General features: G+C 30.9%; 1 protein-coding gene across 1 annotated transcript; it reads left to right on the forward strand.

Moving 5' to 3' along the window:
- The first annotated feature begins 11,299 nt into the window (after nucleotides 1-11,299).
- Nucleotides 11,300-15,026, forward strand: LOC137820229 (leucine-rich repeat receptor-like protein kinase TDR). The gene is made up of 2 exons (XM_068624188.1): nucleotides 11,300-14,071; nucleotides 14,493-15,026. The coding sequence occupies exons 1-2, from the start codon at nucleotides 11,521-11,523 to the stop codon at nucleotides 14,816-14,818; spliced, it is 2,877 nt and encodes a 958-aa protein (XP_068480289.1). The 5' UTR covers nucleotides 11,300-11,520; the 3' UTR covers nucleotides 14,819-15,026.
- Nucleotide 15,027: the final 1 nt, after the last annotated feature.

Raw genomic sequence — 15,027 nt, forward strand, 5'->3', positions numbered from 1 at the left:
TAAGAACACCTCAACAGAAAAAATCAATTTTACAATAAATGGTTATAACAATGTTAAATGCTAACACATCTCCTAAACACTTCTAAGATGAAGTAATGAATACAAGTTGCTATTTACAGAGTAAATATATATTAGATTGTAGAATGGATTTCTAATGAATAGTGAAAAGTAGAAAGTCCAACATATTATTTCCATCCTTTTAGATGTCGATGTTTTTATTTTGAACACCAAAGAAAGTCTTGGAAATTTTTACTCCATATATGATATGATAAAGGAATTTTACTTGGATATTTTGAAACATCTATAACTTATATAGTCTATAACACTATAGTGTTTACAATTGAGGAAACCATTCATGTAAGATTGAATGGCTATAAGTCTAAAAAGGATTTATTAGTTATATGAAGCTTTTGTAGATATATATTTGCAAAACCAAACTATGAGAAAAAAGATCAATAGGAAGCATTTAACAAGTTGGAATAAGGTCTAACACAAGAACCTGAGCCTATAAGACAAAATTCACACATGATGATGAATCACCCGACTAATGTTATATTAGGTGATGCAAAATAAGGAGTAAAAGTAAAATCATCACTCGACAAATATTAGTCAAAATTTATCTCAGATATAAAGTTAAAGAAAATCAATAAAGCATTACACAATGAAAGTCATGTCAAGGCTATAAAAATATAACTTGATCAGTTTCAAAAGAATAATGTTTGGAAACTTGTTATTCTACAAAAAAGATAAAGAATAATGTTTAGAAACTCGTTATTCTACAAAAAGATAAATCTATAATAACAACAAAGTGAGTCGGTCTTCAAGAGTTAGCTTAATGATAAAGGTACGATTGTAAGAAACAAGACTAGACTGGTAGTTAAAGGGTGGTTCAAGCTATAACTAGATTCATCTAGTCTAATAAGTTGTAAATATTATAAGGTCGTATGGCTAATGATGATGTTCTACTTGTTTCTTCTGAGTATTTCTCTTTATTATTCTTCTTGATAAATTCTTGTTGGAACAATAGTATGTCAAAACTTATGTGTTTGTTAACATCTAAACACTTACAAATTTTCATAATTAGACTTTGATTTAGATCGTTTATGTTTATCACTAAACATTATTATAGTTAATTGTAGAACATGGAAGCTTTGATGAACCAAATCTGTGATGAAGGGTTGATGCTTTGTTGCTTTGATTGAAGCTTAGTTCTAGGGTGTTTAGAATTCTTGTAAAGATCATTCTTAATCCTATGCACAAGCTGAATCAATCTATTTTAAAAGAGAAAAATGTTTTTCTAAGCAAGAGAAAAACAACCAGTTGAATTCACGATATAATTGGTTGTTTTACACTTAGCCTATTTGAAGGTTTTCAAAACTGTTTTTGACTTGGTTGACTAACTGTCAAAACCAATTCAACCGGTTAAAACGATATTTCAACCGGTTGATTGTCACATTTCTTAACAACTTTTCAAGAACCTGTTAAATCTGTTTTCAGTTGAATCAAAATTGATTTGACTCATGATTAACTGCAAAAAAAAGGCTAGATTTAAGAGCTATAAATATGGTTTCTCTTTGTATTAAAAAACACACAGAAAGTGAGATTGAGAACGTTTTTTAGAAGATGTTTGATTCAAAGTTTTGCAAGATTGCCTAAAGGTTGTGCATTGGTTCAAGGACTCTATCTTAGGAGCTCTGTGATTCCTGAAATATCACGTGTAATTTGTTCCTTTTTTATTCTTGTAATTGTTACTTTTCTATACTTGTAAAGTTTGTAAACCTGTAAGGTAAGAGGATGTTCTGACTGTGGTTGTGTGAAAGGAAAAGAGGGTGAGTGTTCTTGGGTTATCAAGATCACCTCTTTGTGGCTTTGAGTGTGTGTAATCTGTGATTAATTGCTAGTGGAAAAAACAGTGGTTGTTCTGGGGACTGTTTGATTTGATTTTGTTATTTATGCTGCCATAAATAACTGGTTAAAATGAAGTTTCAACCGATTGATTTTCTGCAAATAGTTTCAATTACTTTGTTTGATTGGTTTCCTTGATTACTCTTTCTGTGATTGTTGTTAAAACTTCATTTTTATCCAATCTTTGCGAAAATCTCTTGACAAACAATTCATCCTCTCTTGTTTAGACCATTAAATCTAACATTAATGTCCCATTTAATATTGTTTTTTCATCTTAAAAAGTCATTTATTTCAATTTTGGACCATGTAATTACATCTTAACTTTATTATTTAAATTACACTAGCAACCAAATATAGTTAATGTCCCATTTAACATTACTTTATCATCTTAAATAAACATATAATCTAGTTCACTATTTGTATATACATAATCTCATATCATATTTATGTATCCTTTACTGTTTATCAAATCATATATTTGTTTGGTTAGTTCTAATATACTTAAAGGCTTTGTTTGGATTGGGGAGTGAAAAGTTGAGGGTGTGGGAGAGTGAGAGTGTGAGAAGAAAGTGTGAAAAAAGTGAGTGTGTTTGGATTATGGTATGTTAGAGTGGATGTGTGAAGAAAGTTTATTGAGATACATGAGTGATGTGATGGTTGTAAGAATATTTTAAATTATTTTGAATAGTATAAATTGTAAGATTACAAATTTATCCTTATATATAAAAAAGAATAAATAATTATTAATTTTGTGCATATTTTAGTTAATTAAAATAATTTAAAGTTTCATTTATAAATAAAAGAAAAAAAATGTAAAATTCAAAGAAAATGTAAAAAAATGTAATTAAAATAATTAAATATAATTTTAAATGTAAGTATAATTTTATTATTTTTCATTTTATTAATTTAAATTAATTTTGTTGCTTATGTGAATTTATTTAGATAATTTTAATACTATTTATGATTATTTTAATTATGTTATATATATACACATAAAATTATTATTAATAATAATTTCCATTATTAATATTATTGTAAGAAAAAATAAGGGCATCATGGTCTTTTCATCTCATTTCACCCTCATCTCTCTTCAATTATGAGAGGATCCTAAATACCCTCAACTTTCCATTCAGTCTTGTTCCTGCTAGGGAGATGGGACCTAGGGAACTGTTGAAGTCTTCTTCTCCTTCCTTCGGTCGGGCAGGTGGCTGAGTGATGAACTGGGATCCTTCTCTTCCTTCTGCTTATCTTTCGGCACTCGGGACTCGGTCGTCGGGTGAACACCGGATGGTGGGGGTACCTGCGAAGGCACTCCGACGCTCAAGTCAGTAAAGCGGGTGGTCAGCTCTCAGGTAGGTGAACAGTAATAATGACATACCTTACTCCTTGAAATGCGTGCTATTTATATTATTCTAGTGGGCCTACATTGTTGGGCCCGTTTATCGAGGTGGATACCGCTTAGGGTTGCATTACCTAATTCTTGATGATGGATTAACTTCACTAATCTCGGTCTGAGCGTTAATTGTAATGGGGTTCGGCCATCGGCCAAATTCCCACGGTGCGAGTCTGCCATCGGCCAAATCCCTGTGGTCTTTGGCGGTTTCGGCCAAGCCTTCTAAGGTCTCGGCCTCTCGGCATAAGTCTTCAAAGGCTTCGGCCTCTCGGCATAAGTCTTCAAAGGCTTCGGCCTCTCGGCGCAAGTCTTCAAAGGCTTCGGCCTCTCGGCGCAAGTCTTCAAAGGCTTCGGCCTCTCGGCACAAGTCTTCAAAGGCTTCGGCCTCTCGGCACAAGTTTTCAAAGGTTTCGGCCCAAGGCCGGTCGGCCAAGTCTTCAAAGGTTCCGGCCCCCGGCCGGTCGGCCAAGTCTTCAAAGGTCTTGGCCAGGTTCTCATGATCTCGGTCAGGCTGACACGGCATCGGGCAGCCGGGTGGGTCCCGATCTCTCCCCCGTACCGGTACAAGTCTCATAGAAGCAAACAAGGATGACACCCTCACCCTCAAACATTAGAAATTTCCATTCTGTCAAAATTTTATTTATAAATAAAAAATTCATTTTTTTAAAAAAGAATTCAAATTTAAATAAATAAAAGTAAAAATCATATTTCTACTCTAAACTTTTACTGCTTTTTTTAATTACTACAACATTTTTATAATGTTTTTAATTATAACATTTAATGAATTATGTTAAATCTACAAAAATAAAAACCCTAAACGTTATAAATTTTGAATTCCATTCTGTCAAAAATAATTTTTTTAAATATATTTTATAAACAATTCAATTTTAAATAAATAATTAATTTCTACATTTATTATTAAAATATCAGATTTCTTCTCAAAAGTTTTACTGGTTTTTTTAATTAATACAACATTTTTTATAAAGTTTTTAATTATAACATTAACAATTTATAATTTATGTTAGATAAAAAAAAAACCATACAAATTACAAATTTCTATTTTCACTTGTAAAAATATTCATTTTAAATAAATAAATTTTTTTCTTATAAACAATTAAATCTTATAAAAAAATTACTAAAACATTTTTTTTAATGTTTTTAATGATAACATTAATAATTTATGTCAAATCTAAAAAAATATTAACTAAACATTATAAATTTTATTTCCAGTAAAAATATTATTTACAAATAAAAAACTATTTCTTATAAACAATTTAATTTTTAAAAACTAATAACTATCTACATTTATTATTACAAATTCAAATTTCTTCTCTAAACTTTTTCTGCCTTTTTAAATTACTATAACATTTTTTATAACATTTAATTTTAACATGAATAATTTATGTAAAATAAAAAATAACTCTACAGAATACAAATATTCATTTTAAATAAATAAATCTATTCTCTTATGTTAAAAAAAATAACTATCTACATTTATTATTAAAAATATAAACAATATTTATCTAAACTTTTTTCAGTTTTCTTTAATTACTACAACATTTTTTAATTGTTTTAATTATAACATTAATAATTTATGTTAAATAAAAAAAAAACTAAAATTTACAAATTTCTATTTCCATTCTGTAAATAATTCATTTTATACAAATAAATATTTTTTTTAAATGTTAAAAAAATAATAACTATCTACAAAAATTAAAAAAATAAATCAAATAAAGGAATTAGAAATAACATTAATTTACTAACTCATTAACATAATTAACTAAACTAAATCCTAAACAAATTATATTACAAAACCATAAATATAAAACAAAAAGTTAACATAAAAAATTAAAAAACCTGAAGAACAACACTAAAGAACAACACAATAGGAAGCACAATAGAGATGAAGAACACACCAGAAGAATGCCTGGAAATTAAGGAAATTAAGCAAATTAAGCAACCCAGAAAATTTCATAAAGCTCACAAAAAATTATAACATAATCGATTATCCCATATGTTACAAACAAAGGATAATCGATTATCCAAAAAAATCAAGCATAACCAATTATTGAACAAGGCTAAAAATGGTTTTTTGACCATGATGGGGTTATTTTTTTTGGTTTTTACCAAAATGGGTTCGTTTAAAAAAATTACAAATTTAGGCAAGTCGTTGCAATTCGACACAACTTCATATGCAGAAGTTGTCCCAATTAGGCACGACTTCTGCCTTGTCATACTAAAGTCGTGCCAACTTGGCACGACTTCTGCCCTGTCATAATGAAGTCGTGCCAACTTGGCACGATTTCTGCCCTGTCTTATTGAAGTCGTGCCTACTTGACACGACTTCTGCCCTATCATACTGAAGTCGTGCCAACTTGACACGACTTCTGCCACGTCATTATTTTTTTAATTTTATTGTTTATTATATATTGGGTAGTAAGTTATGTAATGTTAAAAATTAATTTGATACATAATTTTCTAAGAGTGTTAGTTTTAAGGAACAAAAAATTGGATAATTGTGTATGGATCATGTTTGAATTGAATGAATAAATACATAGATAAAGAAAATGAATGTTCTATGAGTGTTATGAAGTAATAAATACATAGATAAAAAAATGAGGAAATTAATAATCAAACTTGAATTGAATTTTATTATTAAGCTTGTCTGTGCGGACAATTATGACGTGGCAGAAGTCGTGCAAAGTTGGCACGACTTCAGTATGACGGAGCAGAAGTCGTGTCAAGTTGACACGACTTCAGTATGACAGGGCAGAAGTCGTACCAAGATGAATAACATATTTAATGTAACATAAAAAAAACAAAAGCCAAATATACATATAAATTTATTGACGAAAGAGATCATGTAAGCTATATGCACTGAAACCTTCATTCTCTTTGTACAACTTGTTTGGAGTGAATATAATATAATTAAGTACCTTCATTCACAATTTAATTCGTGTTGCAATTATTTAGAGAAACTAAATCATTGCTTACTTAGACAATTGAAGATGTTAATTCGTTTTTGCATTTTACAAATTAAGAATTCTCCTAAAATAAATTACATATTAAAATAAAATCTACTTTTTATATATTCGTTACAGCAATAATGAATGTAAAAATGGCTATTCTACAATAATTAATATGTAGAAATTGAAAAACTTGTGAAGACATTGCTTTGAAATCTCCTACTAAAAACACCTATGCTTCAATTTTGTTATTAGGTCACTGTTGTTCTTTCTACAGAAAGTCCCATTATCTGGAGTTGATGAGAAATTGAAGATCCTAAAAGAGACCTAATTGGGTTAAGATTACCAATAATTGATGATCCTAAAGTCATCACCTAATTGTAGTTAATGTTTTTAGAGTAGATGCTTTGCACCCATCATCATTTTATGAACAAAAGGAAAAGGGTTCTATATCTGGCAATTTTGTTGTTAATAATTCAGCTGTCTAAACTTTTCTTAAAACTTAAGAGAATTGATAAAAAAAAGTGGCACCAAATCAGATGCAATGAGGTGCAACACTTTTGACCCAAGTGGGAATCTAGTCCAACTCAATCCTACTTTTCTTCTTTCTCAAAAGCAGAGTAATTGTGAAGCCCTAGGCCACACGCTCACTTACTATTATTAACACTGTGCCTCTCTTTTCTTTTATTCAAATCACCTCATGGCATATTCACTTTTCATCCAATTAGGGCAAAAATATGAATGGGGAATTTAACAGGAATACTATTTCTATTTTCCTCGTTGAAAAGTAGGTAAAACTATAAATTTAGGTAGAAAGTAGAGTAGTAGAACCCTATGTGCCAAGCACCCCCAATAGTTTGTTTTACAATATGTGTTGTTGTAAGATTCTAATCATAAAAGTTCATTTTTTCAAGATATGCGTAGTTTATTATCATAAATTTATTATATAATATTTTTATAACTAATTAGATAATAATTTAGAAATTAATTTATAAATTTTAGTAACTAATTAGACCAATTTAAAAATTAATTTGTACATTTCATTATTTAATTTGTTGGGATATTATTCTGATGAAAAATTATGTAAATAGAAGATGATCCCAAAAAATAAAAAGAAATATTATTTTATCCAATACATACTATACCGATATTTTATGTTTTTCGTTGATTTGATCATCAGGATATTGTCAACTGGAGTTCCTCTCATCTTATTGTGATTTTCAGACATTCAAAGACTCCAATTACAAGGGAATCATTTCGAAGATTATCTCTAAGCTCCCGACTTCTAATTTGGCGAGAACAACTTCTTCTGCCTTTCTATTTCTTTATTCTATTTAGATGTCCATTCGTTTATTTTTCTAGAAACTTCTAAAACATTTTAAAATATTCTAAAGTCTTCTAAGATTTTATAAACTGGATTTGTTTCCTAATTTCTCTTATAATAGCAGACTAAGCTTTCTGCTTGTGATTTTTTTTTTCTCTTATATTTATATTTTTTTAAGCGCACATCTCACATAACCATAACCAAGTTTGTTATGCGAAATTGTTGAATACCTATCTATATTTTACAAGAAGTTACAGAAATAATATCAGGAATAGAATGGAAAATTAGACAAGAAACAAAACTCAATGATGAAAAGTACATTTTGAGATTCCAAAAACAATATATCCCATTTAGACTCAATAATGCTTACATTAAGACTTCATACTTGAGATTTGACAATACAGAAAGTGTCATGAAATCCTAAATGAACACTATTATTTTTAATAAATTTATTAATATTGATTAAAAAAATTGTGGTGAAAGAAACATATGAAGAAAATGATTTAAAGACAAAATAATATTAGGATCATGCGGAGATATAAAGAATGAGAAACCACAATAATTTAGGCAAATCTTAATCATTATCAATGTAAATTTGGTATGAAGCTTCAAAAGGACCAACCAATTGAATGTTTTGAGGATTGCTTATTACGTGTAAAGAAATTTAGAATGAAGATATCAATTGGTATTGTTAGCAGTTTGTTCATTGAATTGTTGTAGAGACTGAGTTGAATTATGGATATGTTAAGAAGTAAAATCTTGATAGAACAAATGAGAAGGAGGAAGATAATGTTAATCATAATGATAATAGTGATGGTTTTACAGTTATGATTATGACAACCATAACCATAAAATCACCATTATTTAAATTACTTCAACCAAAATGTTTTTCTAAAAATTGGGATAATTATTTTTAATGATTTGAAAGTGAATTAGAATTGAGATTAAGATTAAATTATTGATATTATCTCAAATAGAGAGAAAGAACATTAATAACTTTTTTTAGAAAAATATTTTACAAATGTGTTGGATGTAGAAGCACTTCAACTCTTTCGTGTAAAAAAATCCAAATTGCTTTTATTAATCTTAATGATAACAAAATTATACTATTCATCCAATCTCTCAATAATAACATTAAGATTTTTAGGATGAATGTCGAAGTGACCAAACCAAAATTTGCATATGACAATGCTTGATGCAAAGAAAATATTGATTTACTAATTTATATTTAAAAATAATATATCAAAGTTTTCATTCATAACTCTTGTTATTCGGCACAAATTTGCTTAAAAAATTTCTTTCCTTATTGCATCATAGGAAAAGAAAAAAGATACAACTCACAATATTTGAAACAAGTCTAAAAATAAAAAAATAATATGCAATACTACATTAGAGAAACTATTCCTACTACAAACAATATTCACATCTCTTGTCAAATAAAATTTTAACATAAATGTATTAGTAAGTGAATCTCTCTGTTTACATGGTTAGTTAGTGTAGAATAGTTATCTGATAGTATATATATATATATATATATATATATATATATATATATATATATATATATATATATATATATATATAACCTTGTTATAGATGTGTAGTATTAACCAGTTTTGTAATAATAATAACTTATTTGTATTAAAAAAATGGTTTATTATATTTAATGAAATCTATAGTTTCAATCAACATAATGAAGTCTGGTTCGTCAATTGAAAACATAATTTAATGTTTAAAAAAATTTAAAATAAAATTTAAACTCAAAGGGTTCATGTCCCCTTCTATGGACCACTTAGTGCATTGAGGTGCAAAAATGTCCTTACCTAGTATTAAAAGCAGAATAGTCATTTCTTATTTTTTGAAATTTCCTTTTTTTTTCTCAGATAAATATCTGCAAATTTCATTTCAGAAAATTATCACAAGAATATAGCATGCAAATGCAATATTCATTATATATTTCTCCAAAGTCACGAGAGCTCTGTGAGATTAGCTGCTGCAGGGTTCTGACTCTCGTGAAAAAGGCACCAATTAAGTAGGTTTTTGTATCGGTTCACTGTCTTTTTTTCAGAAAATTTTCATGCAGAATTCAATAATTTTAGGTTGTCTTTAGTGATTTTTTTGTTGTAAAAGACAGATATTCCAACAACCATTGAAAGAGAATGTTAGGTTTTAATGTCCGTTATTCTTAAAAAAAATAGATTATATTGTTTTAGATTTTGGTCTGAAAATTTTCTCTTAAATTTTAATCTGTAATTGTATTACCCATTAACTTCTAAACAATAATGTGAATCTCTTCTTGCTGTTGTCCTGGACAAAAAATAAATAAAAGTTCATGTTAATATAATTTTAAGTTAAGGTTTTTGTCCAGAGAAAATGAAAAATAGACTTATAAATCTCAATACTAGAATATATTATTCTTTAGCTCCAACCAAAAAATTTAAAATATCCAAATTATTAAGAAAGGTTGAACTAAAAAGTTTAGTACAACCAAAGTTCAAAACTTGACAGCCAAGAAATATTGAGGACTTTCAGCCTGTAAACTACAAACACCACAGGTAGAACAAAGATTAATAGATTTATATTGAAACTTGTTATTACTCATTACTTGTTACTTATTATTTTGATAAAAAATTATTTTAACAAAAATAATTAACTGTAAAGTTTGTTATTACTTAAATTTAAATACTATAAATATTGTATTAAAAGGTGTATTACTAATACTATATCTAAAATTATTTTATTTATAAACCAAACCTAACCAACAAGTAAAACAGTAGTAATAAGAATAAGAATGTCTTATAGTTGCCTGAAATACAAAAAAAATTATTTTTTAGAGTTAAATATTTTTTTTCCTCCTATTGATTTTTGTTTTTAGTTTAAACTTACCGTTAATGTATTTATATGGTTAGTTTTTTTTTAAAAATTGATAATTTTTTAAAAATTTGTTGTTTTGATTGAGATTGATATCCATTATAACTATTTTTAATAAGTTGATGAAATAAAACCTTAAATTGAATCAATTTTACATATAAAAATATTTATTTCAATAATTTTCATACTACAAAAATTCACATCTGGTATAAAATTTGAAGATGAAAATCAATGTTGTGTCACATATACGAAAATCAATATTTTCACATAAACGAAAATCAATGTTATGTCACATAAACTAAAAATCTATTTAATCTTATTCTTTATTTTATTGAAGGTGGTAGACTGTAAGAAGGGCGTTTGTAAAAAAATGAGTTTACATGTCACTCTGGTCTCACTTAACAAGGAAAACCATAGTCATATATTTAAAAATTTTACAAAAAATGGATGCATTGATTAGCAGTGGAGGATGAGGTAATTCTAAACAAGTACTGTAGTACATGACAATTTTGTTGTCACATCTTGGTCATGCAAGAGATAGCCATGTTACTGAATTAAGAAATGTGGCTTTGTGTGTGGAGCCGAAAAAGAGCATGCAACGGACTTTTATGATCTCCATATATACAAAGAGAGGGATATGGACGAAGTTTATCCATGTCCATGTCCCACAGAGCACAGAGTAACGATTAAAGTATTTGAATTAGCCATGACGTCTCTTACCTATGGGATTCCCTCGAAATGAAAAAGTTAGAAAAAGATAATTTCAGATTTGAAGGCTTTATTCCCTAATGGCAAACACCATCCAAATAAATAAACACAGCAGGGTCCACTGGCTCCCCCAAAGTAACCCAATAATATTATTCTTAAACCAACTCATCAATCACACTACTCATTCTCTTCTTCCATATCTACAGTCTCTTTTCCTTTTCTCTATTCCCCATGCATTCCTAATGCAACAAACAAAAAATATGCACACTCTTATTTTATTCTGACACCATTGCTTTTGCCTTTTGCTTAGGGTACATACAGTTGTCCCTCTCCCTTGTGCTATTCAAGTTCCAATGGAGATTTTCAACTGCTTCTACATCAATCTTCTTGCTACCTTCATGTTATCAGCAGTTCTAGCAATCGACCCTTACTCAGAAGCACTCCTCAGCCTAAAACATGAACTTGTAGATGATGATAACAGCTTGCGCAACTGGGTGGTACCCTCCTCAGGAGAAAAATTAACTGGGAAATACTATGCGTGTTCTTGGTCAGGTGTCAAGTGTAACAATGACTCAACCACTGTGACTTCTATAGATCTTTCCATGAAGAAACTGGGAGGTGTATTGTCTGGGAAGCAATTCAGCATCTTCACAAACCTCACTAATCTCAACCTCAGCTACAATTTCTTCTCAGGACAGCTTCCAGCAGAGATTTTCAACCTCACCAGCCTAACAAGCTTGGACATCAGCAGAAACAACTTTTCTGGTTCCTTCCCTGGTGGAATTACTAGGCTCCAAAATTTGGTTGTACTTGATGCCTTTAGCAACAGTTTTTCAGGGTCGTTGCCTGCTGAATTTTCACAGCTAGCAAACCTTAAAGTTCTCAATCTAGCTGGGAGCTACTTCAGAAATTCAATTCCATCTGAATATGGTTCTTTTAAAAGCCTTCAGTTTCTTCATCTTGCCGGAAATTCTCTTTCAGGAAGTATACCTCCAGAACTGGGTAACCTCAAAACAGTGACCCATATGGAGATTGGGTACAACCTATACCAGAGTTTTATACCACCCGAACTAGGTAACATGAGTCAGCTTCAGTATCTTGACATAGCAGGAGCAAATCTATCAGGTCATATACCAAACCAACTCTCCAACCTCACCAGTTTGCAATCACTTTTCCTGTTCAGGAACCAGCTCACAGGAACAGTGCCTAGTGAGCTCAGTAACATTCAATCCCTGGCAGATTTAGATCTCTCTGATAACTTCCTCTCAGGGTCCATTCCCGAAAGCTTCTCAGCCCTGGAGAACCTAAGACTACTCAGCCTCATGTACAATGACATGAGTGGCACTGTTCCTGAAGGAATTGCGCAACTCAAATCCTTGGAAACTCTTCTCATTTGGAACAATCGCTTCTCTGGGTCACTTCCGCAGAGCTTAGGGAGGAACTCCAAACTCAAGTGGGTGGATGCTTCCACAAACAACTTAGTTGGCAGCATACCACCAGACATCTGTGTGAATGGAGTACTATTTAAGCTAATACTGTTTTCAAACAACTTCACTGGTCAGCTCTCATCAATCTCCAATTGTTCTTCACTCGTTCGCCTTCGCCTAGAAGATAATTCATTTTCAGGAGAAATCACTTTGAAATTCATCCATCTTCCTCATATCTTATACTTCGATCTCTCCCGGAACAACTTTGTTGGTGGCATTCCCTCAGATATTTCTCAAGCCACTCAACTAGAGTATTTTAATGTCTCTTATAATCCGCAATTAGGAGGTACCATCCCTGCACAAACGTGGTCTTTGCCCCAACTTCAAAATTTTTCAGCATCTTCTTGTGCTATTTCTGGTGGTCTTCCCCTATTTGAGTCCTGCAAATCAATTTCAGTTATTGATCTAGATAGCAATAACTTATCTGGAATCATCCCAAACAGTGCTTCCAAATGTCGAGTTCTTGAGAGAATCAACCTATCCAACAATAACTTAACAGGTCATATACCTGATGAGCTTGCAAGTATTCCGGTTCTTGTTGTGGTGGACCTATCAAACAACAAGTTCAATGGCCTCATACCTGCTGAGTTTGGTAGTTGTTCAAGTTTACAACTTCTGAATGTGTCTTTTAACAATATCTCTGGTTCAATACCCACAGGAAAGACATTCAAATTGATGGGAAAAAGTGCATTTATCGGAAATTCAGAGCTATGTGGAGCACCCCTGAGATCATGTCCTGATTCAGTTGGAATATTGGGCAGAAAAGGCACGTGGAAGATTACACATATTGTGCTACTCTCTGTAGGGTTGCTGATAGTTCTTCTAGGACTTACTTTTGGAATATTTTATTTGAGAAGGGGGATAAAAAGTCAATGGAAGATGATCTCCTACGCTGGTCTCCCTCAATTCACAGCAAATGATGTTTTGACGAGCCTCACTGCTACAAAACCAACAGAAGTTACATCACCATCACCAGCAGTTGCAAAGGCTGTTCTGCCTACAGGAATAACAGTTTTGGTCAAGAAGACAGAATGGGAAGCTAGGAGCATCAAGGTTGTGTCAGAATTTATAATGAGACTGGGAAATTCAAGGCACAAGAATTTAATCAGACTACTGGGGTTTTGCCACAACCAGCATTTAGTCTATCTTTTGTATGATTACTTGCCCAATGGGAATTTGGCTGAGAAAATGAAAATGAAATGGGATTGGTCAGCAAAATTCAGAACAGTGGTTGGAATAGCAAGGGGTCTATGCTTTCTTCACCATGAATGTTACCCAGCAATACCCCACGGAGACTTGAAGCCTAGCAATGTTGTATTTGACGAAAATATGGAACCCCATTTGGCAGAATTTGGGTTCAAACAGGTTTTGAGGTTGAGCAAAGACTCATCACCTACCATAACTAAGTGGGAAGCAGGTATGATGAACAAGTATGTACAATATGCATATGCATTAATTTGGTACATCATTCAAATATTGAATTTGATTAGAATCTTTTATAGACAGACATGTATTGCAAGACTGTCCTATATAACATTTACTTCAACAGTAGTACTAGGAATAATTTGTTTTTTTATACAACTTGGAATAATTGGTTGTCATTGCGAAAGATTTTACTGTAAGAAAATTAAAACTAAATTATTGTCCTTTCCTTGTCATATAAACACAACAAATCTGTATCACACATGTACTATAAAATGTTCCCATTTAATACTTCATGCTTTTGGAATATTCAAGTGATCTATAGTTGGATCCACTGATCCAGTCGAAGCATATACCTTAGGTTCATAGCAGAGAACTATATCCCGCACTGGTTCATGTTTATTTTTTGGTGACAGAATACGATGAGGTCACAAAAGAAGAACTGCGCATGGATATCTACAATTTTGGGGAGATGATTCTAGAAATTTTAAGTGGCGGAAGGTTGACAAATGCAGGAGCCAGCATACACAGCACACCATGGGAGGATCTCTTGAGAGAAATTTATAATGAGAACGAAGCAAGCTCCGCAAGTTCATTGCATGAGATTAAACTGGTTCTTGAGGTTGCTATGTTTTGCACCAGAAGCAGGTCATCAGATCAGCCATCAATGGAAGATGTTCTCAAGCATCTGTCAGGGCTAAAGCATATAGATGATGGCAGAACTTCGAAAGAAGAGCAATAAAATTTCATTAGTCACCGCATTCAAAACCATTGGAAACATATAGTAATTGCTTAGACAACAAGTTTGCAAGTATGTAATTAAAGGAGTTTGCAGCTTGTATAATTGATATGTTCATTATTTCAGTGTGCTACACATTTCTGTCCCACTTTCTCTCAGTCTACTTCATAAAACATTTTTTATTTGAAAAGGAATTCATTTGAATTCTTAAT

The sequence above is a fragment of the Phaseolus vulgaris genome, chromosome 9 (genome assembly GCF_000499845.2).
Source record: "Phaseolus vulgaris cultivar G19833 chromosome 9, P. vulgaris v2.0, whole genome shotgun sequence".
Taxonomy (NCBI): domain Eukaryota; kingdom Viridiplantae; phylum Streptophyta; class Magnoliopsida; order Fabales; family Fabaceae; genus Phaseolus; species Phaseolus vulgaris.